Genomic DNA, 18303 nt, shown 5'->3' on the forward strand with positions numbered 1-18303 from the left:
TTGCTGTGTCGCTCTGCATCCGCCCAGTACTATGGTAATGTCTGGCAGCTAAGTATGGGATAGGACCTGTCACCTGTGCTCCCCAAGAGCTTGGGAATGGAGGCTGGCACCGAGGGCACCTTCACAGGCCCATTAAGAGCATGAAAAAAAAAAAATGAAGCCATTCTGATAGCCAGGAGAGGTGCTATCGAGAGCTTCCTGCCTCTGCTTGAGATTTTAGGGCCTCAGGGGCTCAAAGGAAGTGTCCTATTTGGGGTACATAGTCTATGAAGGGTGTGTGTGTGTGTGTGTTTCTGTGTGTGTGTGTGTGTTTGTAAGGGGATGAGGTAATCTTGGACTAGCACTCCAGTGTGTAGCTATGTTATCCATTTGAAGTGTTACTAATATCCAGGCACCAATCTACATTAAACAGAAAGTAGGCAAAGAGCCCACCTGCAATGTGGTGGCAGGAGGTGGGGCTGGGACGGAAGTCAATAACTACAAAAAAATTAGTATAGAATATGGCAAGAAGTGGGCATGAGAGGGCAGCACAAGATGACGGTGCAGGCTATTGTAAATACGGTTGTCAGTGTTGGACCCATTTAGAATGCTGAGCTGATGGTTGAAGCTGAGCTGACCCTGCAAGACGTCTGGAGAACCAAGCTTCCAGGTAGACAGCATTATGTCTAGAGTTTTTGAGGACCAGATGAGGAAGTGGAAAAGTCTGGAGTGGAGTGCACAAGGAATTTGCAGCCCAAGTCTGTGAGCTCAGCACCTGTGTGGACCAGAGGCAGCTACCGCACCTGGTCTTAGTTTCGCCACACTCCTAGCTTTCTCAGTAGACAGAGTGTGGCTCCACAAGACTCAGCGTAGGTGCAGACAGGGTCCCATCCCCACCCTACCTCTCTTCCCTGCTGTTTGTCCCACTCTCTCTTAGACTGTGACTCTGCCCTACGCGTGCGCACTGACTCTGGGTTGCCTAGCGTCACTCCTGGTGCCACCCAATGGCGCTCTGGATGGCGAGGTCCACTTGCAGCAGTCTCCCGAGCCCAGGGTGGCCAGCTGGTTTGGAAACTTTGGCCAGATCAACAAATACATGGAGAAGCTCTTCAACAGGTGGGCTGGCAGAGGATATGGGGGGGGGTCGGATACCTGGCACCCCACTTACTTCTCAGCCCCACGAGCTCTGCAATGATGTGTCCCCCTAGTTCAAAGAAACCCCAAAACAGCAAGAAACCCTCCAACCCCACCAAATCTGCCCCATCAAGCACCACAGAACATCCTCACTTGACCGTCACTAACCCCTCGCCGCGGAACACCAGCAAACTCCAAGCGCTAGAACCACTCCAGCCCTCAGCCTCCTCCTCTGGCCCCAGGTAGGCAAGACTGGTGCAGCCTGCAGAGGCCTCCAACCATTTCCTTAGGCAGGTGGGTAGGACAGAGAGGGGGAACTCCTGGGGACGTGAAAGGGGTATACTAGGGCCAGGGACGTCCCTCTCCAGGCTAGACTTTGCCCTCCACAGGCCTGGCCTGGATCTGGCTACCCACAGACCCCTTCAGACCATGAGATTTATCTCTGTTCCTCCCTACCCACGCAGCACGGGCAACAAAGAGAAATAGGGGCACTGACAAGATGGCTCAGGAGGTAAGGCCACTAAGCCTGTCAGATAAGAGTTCCACCCCCCCCCCCCCCCCCCCGATCTCATAAGACAGAAAAAAAAAAGACCCCTGTACCATGTCTCAAGTGTGCACATACTCCTTGCAAATACACAATAACAGTAAAAGAATGGATAAATAAATTAAAATTTGAAAAGAATCTCTATTGCTTCTGTGACTTCTGTGGGCATTGGCAGGATGGGCCTGATCTTCAGTAGTACAGAGCGGACCGTAATTCCTCTTGTGAGATAAAAACAGATCTCAGGCTGTTTTCCCTTGCATCCCTCCACAACCTGCCCACCCACCTTCCATCACCTCACCCCCATCTACTACTTCCAGGGTGACCCACTGTGACTCAGAGAGAAAAAAGATGAAAGAATTGGCCTTAAGAACTTCAAAATAGGGGACTCATCCAGACCTGCTCCCTGCCAAGCTTCATCGCTGAGCAGGACAGGTTGGAATGCCAGTGTGGCCTGTGAACATGGCACAAAATCAAACACCATGGGAGGAGTAGAGCATAGGGGACCTCTCTTCTCCCACCTCAGGTTCACAGATCCTCGGAAAGGGGAAACCTGGTCCTGAACCTGCTTATCGGGGGCGCACACACTCCTCCCCATTGTCCAGCTACCGACCCCAGGTGTGTGCGAAGCAGGCGCCTAATTCCCGCTTCTAAGTGATTGGCTTTTCCCCATCAGAGCCCATCTCAGGCTGGAGAGATAGCTCAGGATGCTGGCTGCTCCTTCAGAGGACCCAGAGGTCCCCGGCACTGTGTCTTACAACCACCTGTAACTCTAGTTCAGGGAACCCTGAAACCCTCTTCTGGTCCCCGAAGGCACCAGGTACACACGTGGTACACAGGCATACAGGTAGGCAAAACGCCCACGCATACAAAACAAAAACTAAAAAAACCATCACCTAGGGGCTGGAGAGATGGCTCAGAGGTTAAGAGCACTGTCTGCTCTTCCAGAGGTCCTGAGTTCAATTCCCAGCCACCACATGGTGGCTCACAACCATCTATAAATGCTCTCTTCTGGCATGCAGGGGTACATGTAGGCAGAGCACTGTATATGTAATAATAAATAAATAAATCTTTTAAAAAAAAAAACCATCACCTAAGCTACCAGGGGAGGCTTTGGGATGTCAGAACTCCAGCACCCACATCCAAAACCGTTCTCCTGCTGAAACCTCCTACATCCCCTGACTATTTTGGCATCCTTTGAACTTAGGAATCAACTCGAGCCAAGCATTTACAGTATGGCTGCATTCTGGACAAGCCTCTGGCCTTTTGGGCGCAGGTTCTGCCTCTAGGACATTCACACACAGCATAGAGAAAACACAATTACAACGCCACCGTCATGGGATCAATACTAAAAGCTCTGAGCCCAGCAACCCATTCAGACCCAGCCTGTGGCAGAGACAGAAGACCGTTCTGGGAATGTCTCAGGTCTCTCTTTCCCTGTGCCTATGTCTATCCTCAGAGGATCCCAGAAAGGGGAGTCCTGTTCACACACACACACACACACACACACACACACACACACACACACACACACACACCATCTCCACCTACTCAGGACACCTGGTACGGGTAGATAATCTACGGGGGGCTCCTGAGGTAGCACTGGCTCTTCCCTCCCTGGCCCCAAGAACAAAACTGTGGATGTCACAGATTGGACACCGGATCAGGAATGCTTGGATAACTGTATCTGCCCCTTCCCTGGGGGTGGGGAGCACACGCACATTCTTGTCCAGCGTCCTGGCTCCAGCAGTTGCTAAAGTTTATTCGTAGTATGGCGTTTCAGCACCTCTCAGAACAGCCCCCCCCTCCAGATTTCTAGAGAGTAGGTCTGAGACCACCCTAGAAAGCAGACAACTGACTGGCCTCCTGCCAGCACCAGTCCCTGGAATTGTTGCCCCTCCCCCACTCCAAGGCCACTTTAGTATAAACCGTTCTTCCTCCATTGCCCAGGTTCTAGGAAGCAATCTGGGAGAGAGGGAGAGTACATTTGGGAACAAGTCAGGCCTCAGGCTGAGGAGCCGAATGGTTTAGGGGTGCTGGGATGGGAAGATTAAGCTCAAGATAATCACAAACCTTTGTATGTGTGTGTGTGTGGGGGGGTGTCTGTCTTCTCTCTAGACCATAACTTGCCCATATGTGAAAGGGCTGAGTGGAGCCCCTACAGACATTCAAGACCATCATAACTCCCCTCTGCTCCTCCCCCCTGCACCTCATCTCCCTGCCTGTGAATTTTACCTACTCTTGCCTCTATGGGCATGCATGCACGCACGTGTGAGCACGCGCATACATGCACACACACACGCACACACACTGTAATTTTAATTTGCTTTATTTAGTTTGTAAGAGGGCAGGTTGTTGCAAGAACGCAGAGGGAGGGCTGGGCCGGTACTGTCCTTCAGCCACAGGAGGGACACAGGAGGGGCACTGCAAATCCACTGGGCTGAGCTCCCTGTGAGGAAAGAAGAGAACAGTGAGGAAGGGCAGTCCTTGTATTCTGAGAGCCTGCTTTCCCCCAACTCCGACTCCTCCATATCTCCCCCCACCCCACCCTCCACCCCCATGGCAGACCTACCCTCAGCTCCAGGGGGCTGAGCATGGAGTCAAACCAACCAGGGGGCTGGCACATGGGGGGAGCTGCATTCTAGGAAGTCCAGCCGTGTTCTCCTCGTCTCTCTTCCCATACCTGGGAAGGAAGACAGCTGGAATGAGTACCCAGGTGCCGCTGCACCTGCCTTGTATTTTCCCCAGTCAGACACTTCCCTGCCCATAGCATGCAGACACAAGCCACTTAGTAGAAATAGTTTTCTCAGAGCAGGCATGGAGGGACCGGAGCTAGGGTTGGGAACACCTCTCTCTCTCTCTCTCTCTCTCTCTCTCTCTCTCTCTCTCTCTCTCTCTCTCTCTCTCTCTCTTGTGCACTCATGCATGCACCCTACCTAGGCCTGGTCAGTGTGTTGATGTATCTGCGGAGCTGAGTTTCGTACTGAGCCATCTGCTCGGGTGTAGCATAGTCCCCTGGGTACATCGGCTCCAGTGGGGCTCCCCAGGCACCCTGCAGGGGCTGCAGCAGCAGAGCCACCCAAGTGGATAGGAGAAACAGGGAGAGGCAGCAGTACCCAACGGCCATCTAGAGAACAAGGAAGGTTGAAGGCAAAACAGCCCCTCAGCAGGTCCTCTGAGGTCCATGACCTACCTGGCCAGCCCCTGCCCACCACGCACTTCTTCAAGCCAAGCCTGGGGACAAGACTGCCTACACCTACACATCTGTCGGCAATCAGGTTAGCAGCCAGAGGGTCCAGGCCTTGGTTACATAGAAAAGCATAGCGGAGAAGTGGGTATGAGGGCTGGACACACAGGACTTATGACATTGATGACCCTGAGGATGCAGGACTGGGCAGGACTGGTGGGAACCCCGGGGTGGGGGACACAGAAGTAACTTGTAAGGCAAAGGAATGGAAGTCTGTGACACCATGGGTCCAGCTTTGCACGGACAGGTTTGTCCAGATGCAGAGAGAGACTCCAGAAGGACCTTAGGCCTCTTGAGGGCCCCAGCCCTAGGAAACACCAATTCCTACACCAGCCTCAACCCAAGGAGTCTCCAGAGGCAGGGCAGGATGAACTCACTTACCCCGAGTCCTAAGCAAGTGGGTGTTGGGCCACACAGACACCTACCTCCTGCTGGACTGGTCTCCCTGCTCACCGCTGTGCCCCTTTATAGTCCTCCAGAACCCCCAGAGTCCCCGCCTCCTGCCAGTCTTTCTCACTGCCAGCCTTCAACCCCCCCTTTTTGCTGCTGTCTCCCTGCAACACGGGGCACTGCGGCCAGAAGCAGGAAGGCCAGGCCAGCATTCTAGGTGTCAGAGCCGCACAGAATAAGGGAAAGTGGGCCATGACGAAAGTCTCCTGTGTGTGTGGGGGGGTCCCATATCCAGCTTTGGGCAGCAGAACAGGCTTGCTTCATAAATGACAGGGTTCTGGCATAATAACCCTCAGTACACCCTCCCCAGGCACAACCCCACTCGCCAATGGCCAATGGGATTTCCTCAGGGCACATATTGAAGCTGCAGTTCCAGGCTCTAGCCCCAGCATAAGGATGGAAGTCCGGCCTTCCCTCCCAGTGTACTGCCACTTGGATAGGAGTCAGGAAACCCATTTGGTGCCTGTATAGGATGCCAACCGAGATCAGGCGGGTCAGAGTTCAGAGGCTACAGGGTTCAGGGAGAAGAGACAATTTCTGGTAGCTGTTTTCTTTCCCACCATAGCGCTCTGTCCCAAGGGAGTGCTAAAAAAACCTAAAATCTAGCATCACTCTTAAGCTTCAAGTTGCCCAAAAAGTTCCATGCTGTCTTCCCACTGAACCCCTACCAGGCCCTACTTGACAGACTGAAAACAAACAAACAAACAAGCACAAAAACTGTACTCTGCTGAGAGACATCAGGTAGCTGGGCCCAGACTACATGGCTAGTGAGTAGGAGAAAATGTCAGGGCACTGCTCTCGCTTCCTGCTTCCTGACTAAGGCACGAGAGGCCCACGGAGATGGGAACACTTGTCCCAGACTCACCCACCCCAAAGTCTCACAGTCAGCCTTCAATTCCTCCCCTGTGAGAGTCTTCCGGCCTGGCGCAAGTCGCTGTCTTTTTTGTTTGTTTGTTTTTGTTTTTGTTTCTCTGTGTAGCCTTGGCTGTCCTGGACTCACTTTGTAGACCAAGCTGGCCTTGAACTCACAGCGATCCACCTGCCTCTCTGCCTCCCGAGTGCTGGGATTAAAGGTGTGCCCCACCACACCCGGCCTGCCGCTGTCTTTTTTATGTTCAGTGTCCTTTTCTCAGCCAGGAACTCTACCCTCCTCCGAGCTAAGAGCAGTCACTAGCTCGCTATTCTGAGGTCTGTGAAGAGAGCAAGGATCTCTCTCTCTCTCTCTTTCTCTTTCTCTCTCTCTCCTGAAGTCAGAACAGCGAGAAGCATCTTGGTGGGTCTTTAGGAAGGAAGTGATGAGAGAGGAGAAAGTGGCAGCCAGGAATCTGTCATGGTGAGGCTAGAGGTCAGATAGGCCTGGGCCTGATTCCAGTCTTTGCCAGTGCCCACCCTGTGTGACCCTCGCAGCAGAATCCCACTAGACCTCTGGAATTCGATGTCTTATCTGTAAAGGGAGGCTCGCTGCGCCCACCCCCAGACTCTCGGCTCTCACGTACACTAACAGGAAGAGCATCACTGGCTCAAAGAGAGTGAAGTTCAGTTTGTTAGGAAGCCTGGACCCTCTTCTGGGCTTAGTTTTCCTGCTATACAAAATGATTGGCTAGTCCGGAGTCAAGCGGTCACAGCTGCCACCAGGGGGCGCCTGGCCTCGTCGTCGGTTTTAACGGTCCGGATTTTCATGGGCTCTGAGCTTCAAAGGGATCTGTTCTGACCTCTACTGAAGGACCCTCACCAAACAGACTGACGCCAGAGATTAACTCTGGTGTGGGAACTATTTTTAGTTTGTCACCCAAGTCGACCATTTTTGTTTGGGCAAGGTCCTTACAGGGGTAGTGGTGGCAGTCCAGGAGGAGGCAGTGTGCCACATCTGGAACACAGGGATAGCTCCTGCTGCCCTTTGTGGGTTCCTGCAACGCTTGCATGGAGCCTCAGGGAAGGCAGTCGGGCGCACCTGCAGACAAACTGACCAAGACACTAGTGGCCCCTTGTGGGCCTTTGTCTGCAGGCGGGAGGACGCTCCCTCCCCCCTCCCGGTAAGCTTCCGTACTCGGAGGACACAGGTGAGCCGACTCCCTGTTGACAACAGCCTGCCAGACCCAAATGTGTTAAAGGATAGTTCCTTATGGACCCTAACCCACACAAAAGGTGTGAAAAGCTGGCTCTTTGCGGGGGCGGGGAGGGGGGACAAAAACCAAAAAACCATATCAAAGGTGCCCTGGAGACAACCCCCAGGAAGTGTCCTCAGAGTGTCTCCAGCTATTCAAGTAAGCTTAGTTAAAAAACCCAGGGGCTGGAAGGTTGAGCAGCGCACCCCCACCCCCGCCCCCCAATCCTTTCTCTGCCCTTTTTCCTTTTAAGCTTAGGGGGAGTGCCGGGTGGCCAGGGAGAGCAGAAAGATACAATTAATGGGCTTCCTGCAATAAGAGATGTAGGGGAACTCGGGTTAGACTACAGTTTAAACACTTAGTCCTCGGTGTTTACTGGGGAGAGAGAGGAATTGGGGAGTGTTCCCATGGCCTTGTCATCAGAAAGGCACAGTTAGTGATAGACACCAAGCCTGCATTCAGAAGTAGGGGGGAACTCCCGCTGAGGAAAGTGACTTCTCTCTCTCTCCTCTCTCAGTGCACCCACATAACCTCTAAAAGGTCTCTTCCCCCAGCGTCTCATCCTACATTCCATCCTCCTGCCTTCCATGGCTGCTCAGGGGAAATCCCCTGGGAGTGGTGCCTAGCCTTCTCCTCAACACTCTCCTGGACTCACCCTTAAACTCTCCTCCACCCTAATCCTGTCTGGCCCCTGTTCAGAGTCCACCCCACCCAGGCTCCTAGGCTCCCTTCCCCCAGAATGCCTTCTCAAGTCCTGTTGGAGCCCCGGGGCTGGGAGGAGGTGTCTATGTTGAACCCCACCACCACGGCGCCCTCTCTTGTTTTGTTGTCCACCAGCTTTTTCCTGCAGCTTAAGCAGCCACCTTACACACCACTGGCGCCATGTCCACAAAAGTGAAAGGGACGGATAGAAAAGCACACGCTTATTTTGGGGGAAAATTTGCTTTTTATTTGGGACCAGGGAAATGAACACACCCAACCCTCCAGCCTGGGCCCCCAGGAGACCAAGATGTGAAGGCCCCTCTTTGAACCAGGTATACAAGCGAAGTTGGTGTAGTTAGCACATCTCGCAGGAGGCCTTCGAGAACTTCACCACGGGTAGATACCTTCTGGTCTGCAGGAGGGAAAGGAAATAAATTGAACGCGAGGGGCTGTAAGTGATGGGGCCAGAGCATTCTCCAGGTGATTCGTGTTGTGGGGAGGGATGTTTTCTACCGAGACCTGACAGGGAGATTCTCGCTGTCGCTGTCGTCAGTGAAGAGCAGTTTGGAGAACAGAGCTTCCTGGGCGTCTCTTTTCCCATACCTGAGGGCGGGACCACAAAGGGCATGGTCAGGCCAGGTGGAGGTGGGAGGAGGGTTGCAACCCCGAGGCTGGGGTCCACCTGCCCATCCTCTCCAGCGCTCACCGCTGCCGGGTGACCAGGTTGAGATAGTGGCGCAGAGAGGCGTAATAGCGGCTTAGCTCCTCGGGGGAGGCGTCTTCCCCGGGAGCCTCAGGTTTGGCAGGGTAGGCATCCAGCAGCGCTCCCAGGCAGGCGAGCAGGACCAGCAGCATTGCAGCCATGACGGGCCAAGGCCTGCGCACCACCACCATCTAGGAAGAGAACACTAGAGGGTGGGCCAGCCTGAGCCTCTCTCTTCTACAGCGGGAGGCTGCGGCTGCTGCCGTCGGGGCGGGCCCAAGTCTCAGCGATCTGTTTGTCCCAAACACAGGGCTCGCCTCCGTCGTCTCCCGCCATGCACCATCTCTAGCCTCAGTTTCCTCATCTGTCAGACAGCCATAGTCCTGCTTACCTCCCCCTCCCTCTAATACCCAAAGGGGGAAGAAAGCTGTGAGGACACCTGAGTGCCCTAGATTCTCCATCTCACCTCAGCTAGACCCTGCCTAGCCAGCTTGCAAGCACCCAGCCCCCGTTTCCACCGACCCGACTTCGGTTTTCCCACAAAATAGCACCGATACCAGACTTTTCCTGAGCCCCAATCACTCACAGCAGCTGAAGCTCGGGAAGGAATCGGGAAGGCCGAGAAGCTCGAGGGCTGGACAGCGACGGATTGCAGTGGCCTCTCTGCTCAGTTCTTCCCCGCGCGCGCCGCGGGGCTTATATCCCACTCTGAAAGGGAAGGGGGAGGCCAGGGGAGGGGAGCCAACAGGGGAGGGCTCGTCTCCTCCCACGTCAACCCCTGCCAATCGCTGACTTTAGACCCAGCCAGTACGTGCTGTCTCACCACCTTGCAGGAGCTGAGGGGGGCAGTCCCGTCTTCGGATGTGGGGTCCTTCTGGAAGGATGCCTTGACTGAATCCGGTGTCCACCCCCACAGCCGCCATAAGGAACTGAATATAGAGTTTGGGTCTAGACTAACGGGGGGGTGGGGTGGGGGGCAAAATCAGGCATAAGAGTTGATCTTCCCTAGCCTTCTCCATTAAGGGGATGGAGAAGGGAGTACACGGTTCTTTCAGCCTGTGGAACCTGTGAGCTCCTTCCAGGAAGCAACCCCTTGTGCTTGTTTGGAGAAGGTCCCAGGACTGACTAGACTTGCAGAGGAATGTCTTTTTTTTTTTTTTTTTTTTTTTTTCTTCCCTGTGAAGGCAGGGATAGGAGTATGTACCCTCGCCTCCCAACCTGCTTATGATGTCTTGAAGATGGCCCTCCCTGGAAAGACGTTCCATTATGTCCTTTCAACATTGAGACAGGGGCAGGTAAAAGGCTATATTCCACCTAGGACACACAGACCCAGGACCAGCAGAGCCTCATCCCCAACCAGGAGACCCTTCAGGACAACAGGTGCCTTCTGCAATGGAATGAAGCCAGGGTGGCCAGGTGCATGGCACCGTTTAAGCCTCTTGCAGCCATCACTGGACTCTGGGACCCGTGAGAGAAGGCCTGCCTGCACAAGATGGGCAACCACCACTAACGTTTATTGAGCATTTATTTTGCACTGCACACCACATGAATCCCTGCTCAATAGTCAGCGCGTCCCATCTTACAGGTGAGAAGCCTGGAGTTCTGAGGGGTCACCCATACCCCCTCAGACTCAAACAGGGGAGAGGGCAGACAGACCTGGGGAACAGCCTTCTTCTTGGGGCTGACAGTGGACAGGCTCGGCACCTCGAAGCTTAGGAGTTACACGTGGGAGCAGTCATGGGACGCTAGGTCTGGGGCCGCAACCCACTCTGAGTGGCTGAGTGGGGGAAGAGCCCCAGACCACCAACCCCATCAGGCCCACCTGCTTCATAGGGCCATAGGGTAAAACCTTTTCCAGATCCTTCTCTGAGCGCTGCCAGAGCTTCCACTACTTCCTACCCACCGAAACAGGAGAAACCTCACTCAGGTCCCTAGTTCTGGGCCAGTCCTTCCTCTTTCCAGGACAGATGGCCGTGGGTGCTATTTTTAGAACTCCCGTGAGATGGAACATCTAGGGCTCCTTCAATCACCTTTTTTATGGGTTCAGTCACCCGCACTCTCCGGAAATGGATCCTTATCAACCAGCCAGGTCCCGTGGGCCTCCTGTTACAGAGAAGCGTCAGGGTATCTTGCTGAGCATGGAGGTGGAAGAGGACATCAGGACAAAGAAAACATTTTACCCCAGCCTTGGAGAAAGGCGAGAGGCAGCTCTTCTTAGGGAGCCTGTATGTGGGCTCAAGGCAAAGGCTTGTCTTTCAGGTACCCTCATCTCAGGAGAGAGTCACGTTCTTGGGGGGCTCCCAGTTGTAAAAGATCCCAGAACAGATACAGAGAGACCAACCAGCCAGTGTGTCCTGTTTGGAGAGAAGATGACAGAAGTTCAAGAATTCAAGTCCAGCCGGGCGTGGTGGCACACGCCTTTAGTCCCAGCGCTTGGGAGGCAGAGACAAGCGGATCGCTGTGAGTTTGAGGCCAGCCTGGTCTACAAAGCTACTTCAGGACAGCCAAGGCTAACACTGAGAGACCCTGTCTCAAAAAACCAAAAACCAAAAACCAAAACCAAACCAAAACAAAAAAATTCCGGTCCCTTAGGGAAAGCCAGCAGCCATGGGACGACAAGACACGTGCTCTATGAGGAAGACCTAGGTACTGGTTAGGATAGCTATGGTCACAGAGGCCAGATCCTATATAGACAAAGACACTGCAGGCTACGGAAGACACGGATATAGGAATGGACATTTGTTTGTAGGTCCCTGAAGTGTCAGGGTGAGGACTGTTCCAGGTGCAGTGACCCCAGACAGAGACAATGGAACTTGTGAGAGGAGCAGGGAAGATGCCTGAACATACCCCCAACCCCCCTCCAGCCTCAAGGAATACAAGGTTCAAGGAAAGATGAAGAAGCAGAGAAAGGGTGGAGAAGCTGGAAGATGTAAGGGAAGGCCCAGCCAGATTCAGCATATGAAAGCAAACTGAACCGAAGGGGTCCCTTGGTGTGGACCAGAGACCAGCCTCCTCCCTCCTCACAAACCCCCTCTGTCCATCTTGGCACTCCCTCCAATTCCACGTCCCAATTACAGGACAAGAGGCCCATTCATTAATCACCACCCCCTCATCGAAGACTTAATTAACTGTTGATTAGTGTTGATTACCGGGGCTGGTATCCCAGCCCTCGATCAATAGGCCTGGCTGGCCCCACCACATGCCCACCATCAGCATTGACCCATGACTCAGCCTCCGAGAGACAAGTCTGCTGACATGCGTGAGGGGAAACTTCCAAAACTATTGTTCCTGTGCACCTAAGACCAGGACTGGCCTTCAACTTGTCCTTGAAGGATACAGGGACAGAACTGCTGGCTCTCGTTCTTCATCCTCAGAGAGCATAAGACTGGTCCATGTCAGGGAGGCTGGAGATCTGGTCCTCAGAGAACCACTTGCCTTGTCTAGTATGTTCAAGTCCATCATCCTAAATGATGTAGCATTCTGTAACACATCAGTGGTCTCCTCAACCCAGGATCCACAACAGGAACCTCCGATACACAAGATAATGCCAATGGCTCCTCCCCAAGTAAAGTTACAGGCAAGAGAGAATCATTCGGGGCTGGAGAGATGGCTCAGAGGTTAAGAGCACCGCCTCCTCTTCCAGACATCCTGAGTTCAATTCCCAGCAACCACGCGGTGGCTCACAACCATCTATAATGTGATCAGATGCCCTCTTCTGCAGATAAAGCACTCATATACAATAAATAAATAATTTTTTTTTTTTTTTTAAAAGAGAGCACACATCCTGCAATCCCAGCACTTGGGAGGCAGAGACTAGAAGATCAAGTTCAAGGCCAGCCTGGTCTACATAATGACATCCTGTTTCAGAACAAAACAACAAGAGGGAGAGGGCCTTGACGTATCACAGGCCTAGTGCTTACTTAGCATGGGCAGATCTCTGAGTTTGATCCCCAACACAGGGGTGGTGGCACACACTTATAATCCCAGCACTCCTGAGGTAGAAACAAGACCAGAAGATCAAGATGTGTCTTTGGCTACATAAAGAGCTTGCGGCTATCCCAGGACACATGAGACTGTTTAGTTATGATTACTATCTTATGATGAAACACCATGACCAAAGCCACTTGAGGAGAAAAAGGTTTATTTGGCTTTCACTTCCATATTACTGTTCATCATAAAAGGAAGGCAGGGCCATAACCGAAGCAGGGAAGGAGCCTGGAGGCAGGAGCTGATGCGGAGGCCACGGAAGGCTGCTGCTTACTGGCTTGCTCCTCAGGGCTTGCTCAGCCTGTTTTCTTATAGAACCCAGGGCTATCATCCCGGGGACAGCACCACCCACAATGGGCTGGGCTACAGCTGTGTCTTAAGGAAGCATTTTATTTTATTTTATTTTTTGGTTTTTCAAGACAGGGTTTCTCTGTGTAGCCTTGGCTGTCCTGGACTTGCTTGTAGACCAGGCTGGCCTCGAACTCACAAAGATCCACCTGCCTCCGCCTCCCAAGTGTTGGGATTAAAGGCCTGTGCCACCACGCCCGGCAAGGAGGCATTTTCAAATTGAGGTTCCCTGCTTTCAGATGACTCCAGCTTGTGTCAAGTTGACATAAAACTAGGCAGGACAGAGACTCTGTCTAGAAAGAATGAAAGGCCAAAAGTAGGGGAAGGAAAGATAATGAAGTGTCCTAGTGGGTAAAGGTGCTTGCTGCCAAGCCTGAGGACCAGAATTCGGCCCAAGCAGTTTCAGTCAAGTGTGATCTGGCTGATCATTGTCTCAAGTCCAATTCTCCAAGAATGTCCAAAGAAGTCCCTGCTGCTGGAGGGGACAGGCTGATTCTTGGGAGGTGATGACTCATGTGCCAGGGTACAGTCTCACCCTCTTGGGTGACTGCCCTCATCTGGGAATGGTCCAGGCAAGCTCTGCTTTTCTCAGAAGCCAAGGTAACGGCAGGTTTGGAGCCTCTGGTTATTCCTGTGTCTTTGGTTTAAGGGGATGAGATACGTCAACAGACAGTCCTTGTAGTGCTTAACAAGTCTATGCAGAGTTGGGCAGGGAGCTCAGCCAAGGTAAAAGACAGAGATACTGGATGAAAGATGCCAAGGATGCCAGAGAGGGATGGGTGTTTTTTCACAAAGTGGTTTCTAAGTACCTTTTTAAATAGAATTTTAACAAATCTGAAAACTTAAATCTATTTAAATGTGTTGCCAAGAAAGAATAGATAAGAGTGTTGTGGGAGTTTTAGTTTCTTTAAAACTGCAGTTATGTTATTTAAACATGTATTTGTTTTAATCCCAGGTGTGAGATATGGAGGCTGCCACAGTTTGTCCACAACTGATAAGAGCCTTGTGAGAGGGCACACGATCTCCGTCAGCAGGAGATTGCCTTGTAGGGGCATGTGGTTTTTGCAATATGGAAGGCATCTTGTCCGGACTCTGAGAGGGCATTATTAAATGAGAGCCGAGAGAGAGGGGGGATGGGAGGAAGGCTATGAGAAAAACCGCTTAGAGAAGATGGTCAGAGGAGGAAGAAAAGGCTATTGCTGTGTTTGCTGTTGCTGGATGAATATCTTGATAGTGGAGATTGTATTGCCCCAAAGAACCTGTCAACCCTAAACAGCAGGAAGTAGCCAAAGAAAACTACTCTCCTCCCCACTAACCTTCCTTCTCTCCTACCTGGTGTTGAGGTGTTAGAAGGGATTGTGGTGGATAAAGAAGAAAGAGACATAAGAAACAAAAATAAAAAATAGATTTTAAAAAACAGAAGCCTACACATGAGAGTCGGTGAGACGGTGCATCTGATACACTGGCATCCTGAGCGCCATCCATGGAACCTACATAAAGGAAAACAGAAAGAAATGACTCCACAAAGCTGTCCTCTGACCCTGCATGTACCGGAGCACATCACACACACGAATAATAAATAAAAGTTGCCAGATATGGTGGCGCACACCTTTAATCTCAGCACTCGGGAGGCAGAGGCAGGTGGATTGCTGTGAGTTCGAGGCCAGCCTGGTCTACAAAGCAAGTCTAGGATAGCCAAGGCTAACACAGAGAGAGACCCTGTCTCAAAAAATAAATAAATAAATAAAACCAAAAAAAAAAAAAAAAAAAAAAAAAAAAAAAGAAAAGAAAGAAAGAAAGAAAAAGAAAAACAGAAATCTTTGTTTGTTTAGTTGGTTGGTTGGTTTTGTTTGTTTTTAGACTGGGTTTTATTATGTAGTCCTAAATGGCGAGGACCTCACAATGTAGACCAGGCTGGCCCTGAAATCACAGAAATCTACCTATCTCTGTTTCCCAAGTGCTGGAATGAAAAGCGTGTGCCACCACACTCAGAAAATGTCTTTTTTTTTTTTTTTTTAAAGCAGGATTTAATTCAGTTTCTGTTTCTCCTATAAAAACCCTATGTGGTAACCACAGCTGCAGTCTAGCACCTCTGCATGGAGACTGTCTGTGGGTTTCACAAGATGGTTGATGAAGCCAAGCGTGGTGGCACACGCCTTTAATCCAAACACTTGAGAGGCAGAGGTAGGCAGATCTTTGTGTAAGTTCAAGGCCAGCCTGGTCTATAAAGTGAGTCCAGGACAGCCAGGGCTGTTACAAAAAGAAACCCCATCTCAGAGAGACACACACACACACACACACACACACACACACACACACACAGAGAGAGAGAGAGAGAGAGAGAGAGAGAGAGAGAGAGAGAGAGAGACTTAGATCCTGGATCAGGTAGCTCTTTAGAGATGACATCAAAGTTATCCTGCCTGGCAAAGTTGCTCAGGGTGACAGTGCAATCCATGAGTGATGGAGAGCAGTCATCAATGTCAGCCAGCCAGCCAGCCAGCAGCAGCAGCAGCAGCAGCAGCAGCAGCAGCAGCAGCAGCAGCTTCTCAGGCATAGGAGCCAGGAAGGTGCCTGTGTCTCTGGGGCCAGAGATGAAGCACACCAGAACAGCCTGGTGGCCTTTCACCTGCATGGCCAATGTGGGGCTTATCAATCTTGTTATTCCTGCAGCCTCTCTGCACTGAGACAACGGAAAGCTTGACCAATATGGTGGCGCCTTGGATGGCAGTGGTTACCCTGCTTGGAATACTTAACAACCAGACCAACATGACCATTGTAGTCCCCAGTGGTGACAAGTCTCAGACCTAGCCCACTGATGAGCCTAAGTCTGCTTCTGCTTTGTCCTGATCTTTAAGAACCTCATTCTTAAGGCATGCTGCTAGGAGAAGTTAATGAGCTCAGAGTCTTCGATGGACAGGGAGAGCAAATGGATCTCCGAGACTTGATCTTCATGTTCTTGACCAGGCAGGCCAGCTTGGTGATGGAGATCCATTCCTTGTCTTTAGTTTGCCTTTGGGTTTTTAGGTTTTTGTTGCTGTTGCTGTTTTGCTCTCTTTTTTTCAAGACAGGGTCTCTCTGTGTAGCCTTGGCTGTTTTGTAAGTCACTCTGTAGACCAAGCTGGCCTGAAAGTAAGAGATCCACCTGCCTCTGCCTTCCGAGTGCTGAGATTAAAGGCGTGCATTACCCCTGTCCAGCCCTTGTCCTCAGTTTTATTCTCACAAGCTTGTATGGCATTTGGGATCCTGGGGACTCTGGAGAGGGTATATAAATGCTAGAGCCATGAGAGGGGCTGCAGCAACTGCTGTTCTTCCTCCTGCCGCCACCCCTGCCAGTGGTTGCTGGCTTTTGCCTGTTGGCTGTTGGCTTTTGCCTGTTGGCTGTTGGCTGTTGGCTGCTGACTTCTGGTTGCTACTTGCTGGCTGCTGGTTGCTTGGCTGCTGTTTGCTGGTTTCTGGTTGCTGGTTGTTGGCTTCTGGTTGCTGTTGTTACAGTTTGTCAAGTGGTCTGGCACAAAGAGACCAGTAAGAAGAAATTGAATATCCTGATGGCAAAGATCAAACTTGCCCCCAAGGAACTCAACACCCCTAACCAGCAGGAAGTAGTCACAGGATAATGATGCCCCTTTCCCCTCTATCCTTTCTCTTCTATCCACTGTTGGGGGGATTGGAAGGGTGGAATAGGATGAAGAAGGTGGAAGAGAGTAAGGATCCCACAAAGTTGCAAACATTGACTACAGTCAGGCTTTCATGCTGAACCATCTCCCTAGCTGAAATACATCTTAATGCTAAGTTTGTCTGTTTTCCCAGTGGGATGAGCCTTTCCTATGTTGGAAAGCCACTGCCTTAGCTGGAAGAAAGATTCAATTAGAAAGAATTATTCCTACTTAATAATTATTTACTAAGCAAATTACTTGACTACAGAGCGATTAAGTAATTGATCCTAAGAAAATTGCTAAATTAATAGTGGAATTCATCTTCCTGGGCAAATATTTAAGTCTATTTATGAAGTGTAGCAGAGTTGTACAGGACTGTCATTGTGCCTACAGTCTTCAGGTCTCTGAACTGGAGGTTAAAGAAACAAATGACACCACAAAAATGAAAATTAGTTTTCAAAACTGACTGAAGTGCTCAGCTTCCTTAGTGAGCAATACACTCAATAATTCACCTATACCTGGAAGCTACTCATTCTGAAAAACAATTAGTTCCTTATTCAATAGCTAATGTGCATTTTATAAAAATGGATGTGAGCTGTTTGAGTTATCTCTGCTAAAAGATTTTTAAAATCACAGCAAGAGACTCATACAACAAAAAGTAAAAAACAAATAAATAAATTATTTAATCCAGTTTTTAGTTTGGGAGGGACCTTTTTTTAAAATATTTATTTATTTATTACATATACAGTGTTCTGCTTGCATGTACACTTGCTCACCAGAAGAGGGCATCAGATCTTATTATAGATGGTTGTGAGCCACCATGTGGTTGTTGGGAATTGAACTCAGGACCTCTGGAAGAGCAGAAAAAGCCATCTCTCCAGGCCAAGGAAGGGACCTTTTTAAAAATCTCTTCCAAAAGTGGGGCCTAGTGATTAAGAGCACTTTCTTCTTTTTTCCTTTTTTTTTTTTTTTTGTAAAGATTTATTTATTATGTATACAGTCCTCTGCCTGCATGTACATCTGCAGGCCAAAAGAGGGCATCAGATCACTTAGAGATGGTTGTGAGGCACCATGTGGTTGCTGGGGATTGAACTCAAGACCTCTGGAAGAACAGACAGTGCTCTTAACCTCTGAGCCATCTCCTCAGCGCCCCCCCTTTTTTTCCCCCCGTTTTTTGAGACAAGGTTTCTCTGTGTAGCTTTGGCTGTCCTGGACTGACTCTGTAGACCAGGCTGGCTTCAAACTCACGGCGATCTGCCTGCCTCTGCCTCCCAAGTACTGGGATTAAAGGCGTGCACCACCATGCCTGGCTTCTTTTTTTTTTTTTTTTTTTTTCTCTTTTAGACACAGTTTCACTCTGTAGACCAGGCTGACCTTCCATTCACACAGACTACTAGCCTCTGTCTCCGGACTCATGAGATTAAAGACATGCACTACCATGCCTAGCCAACTGA

At 50.8% G+C, this 18303-nt stretch overlaps 2 protein-coding genes across 2 annotated transcripts; both read right to left on the reverse strand.

Annotated features, from left to right (window-relative positions):
* Window positions 1–4228: 4228 nt before the first annotated feature.
* Ppy (pancreatic polypeptide) lies at window positions 4229–4781 on the reverse strand. The gene is made up of 2 exons (XM_051158738.1): window positions 4591–4781; window positions 4229–4337 (listed from the first exon to the last, which is right to left on the reverse strand). The coding sequence occupies exons 1-2, from the start codon at window positions 4779–4781 to the stop codon at window positions 4229–4231; spliced, it is 300 nt and encodes a 99-aa protein (XP_051014695.1).
* A 3886-nt stretch (window positions 4782–8667) lies between these two features.
* On the reverse strand, window positions 8668–9052 carry Pyy (peptide YY). The gene is made up of 2 exons (XM_051158737.1): window positions 8865–9052; window positions 8668–8761 (listed from the first exon to the last, which is right to left on the reverse strand). The coding sequence occupies exons 1-2, from the start codon at window positions 9050–9052 to the stop codon at window positions 8668–8670; spliced, it is 282 nt and encodes a 93-aa protein (XP_051014694.1).
* Between the last annotated feature and the right edge of the window lie 9251 nt (window positions 9053–18303).

Source organism: Acomys russatus, chromosome 16 (genome assembly GCF_903995435.1).
Source record: "Acomys russatus chromosome 16, mAcoRus1.1, whole genome shotgun sequence".
Classification (NCBI taxonomy): domain Eukaryota; kingdom Metazoa; phylum Chordata; class Mammalia; order Rodentia; family Muridae; genus Acomys; species Acomys russatus.

What these genes read in the sequence shown, in the direction of transcription:
- Ppy (XM_051158738.1), bottom strand. Translation starts at nt 4,781, where the DNA reads ATGGCCGTTGGGTACTGCTGCCTCTCCCTGTTTCTCCTATCCACTTGG. An exon ending in AACACACTGACCAGGCCTAG is followed by an intron (nt 4,338 to 4,590) that starts GTAGGGTGCATG and finishes CTTCCTTCCCAG; the next exon opens with GTATGGGAAGAGAGACGAGG.
- Pyy (XM_051158737.1), bottom strand. Translation starts at nt 9,052, where the DNA reads ATGGTGGTGGTGCGCAGGCCTTGGCCCGTCATGGCTGCAATGCTGCTG. An exon ending in AACCTGGTCACCCGGCAGCG is followed by an intron (nt 8,762 to 8,864) that starts GTGAGCGCTGGA and finishes TCCCGCCCTCAG; the next exon opens with GTATGGGAAAAGAGACGCCC.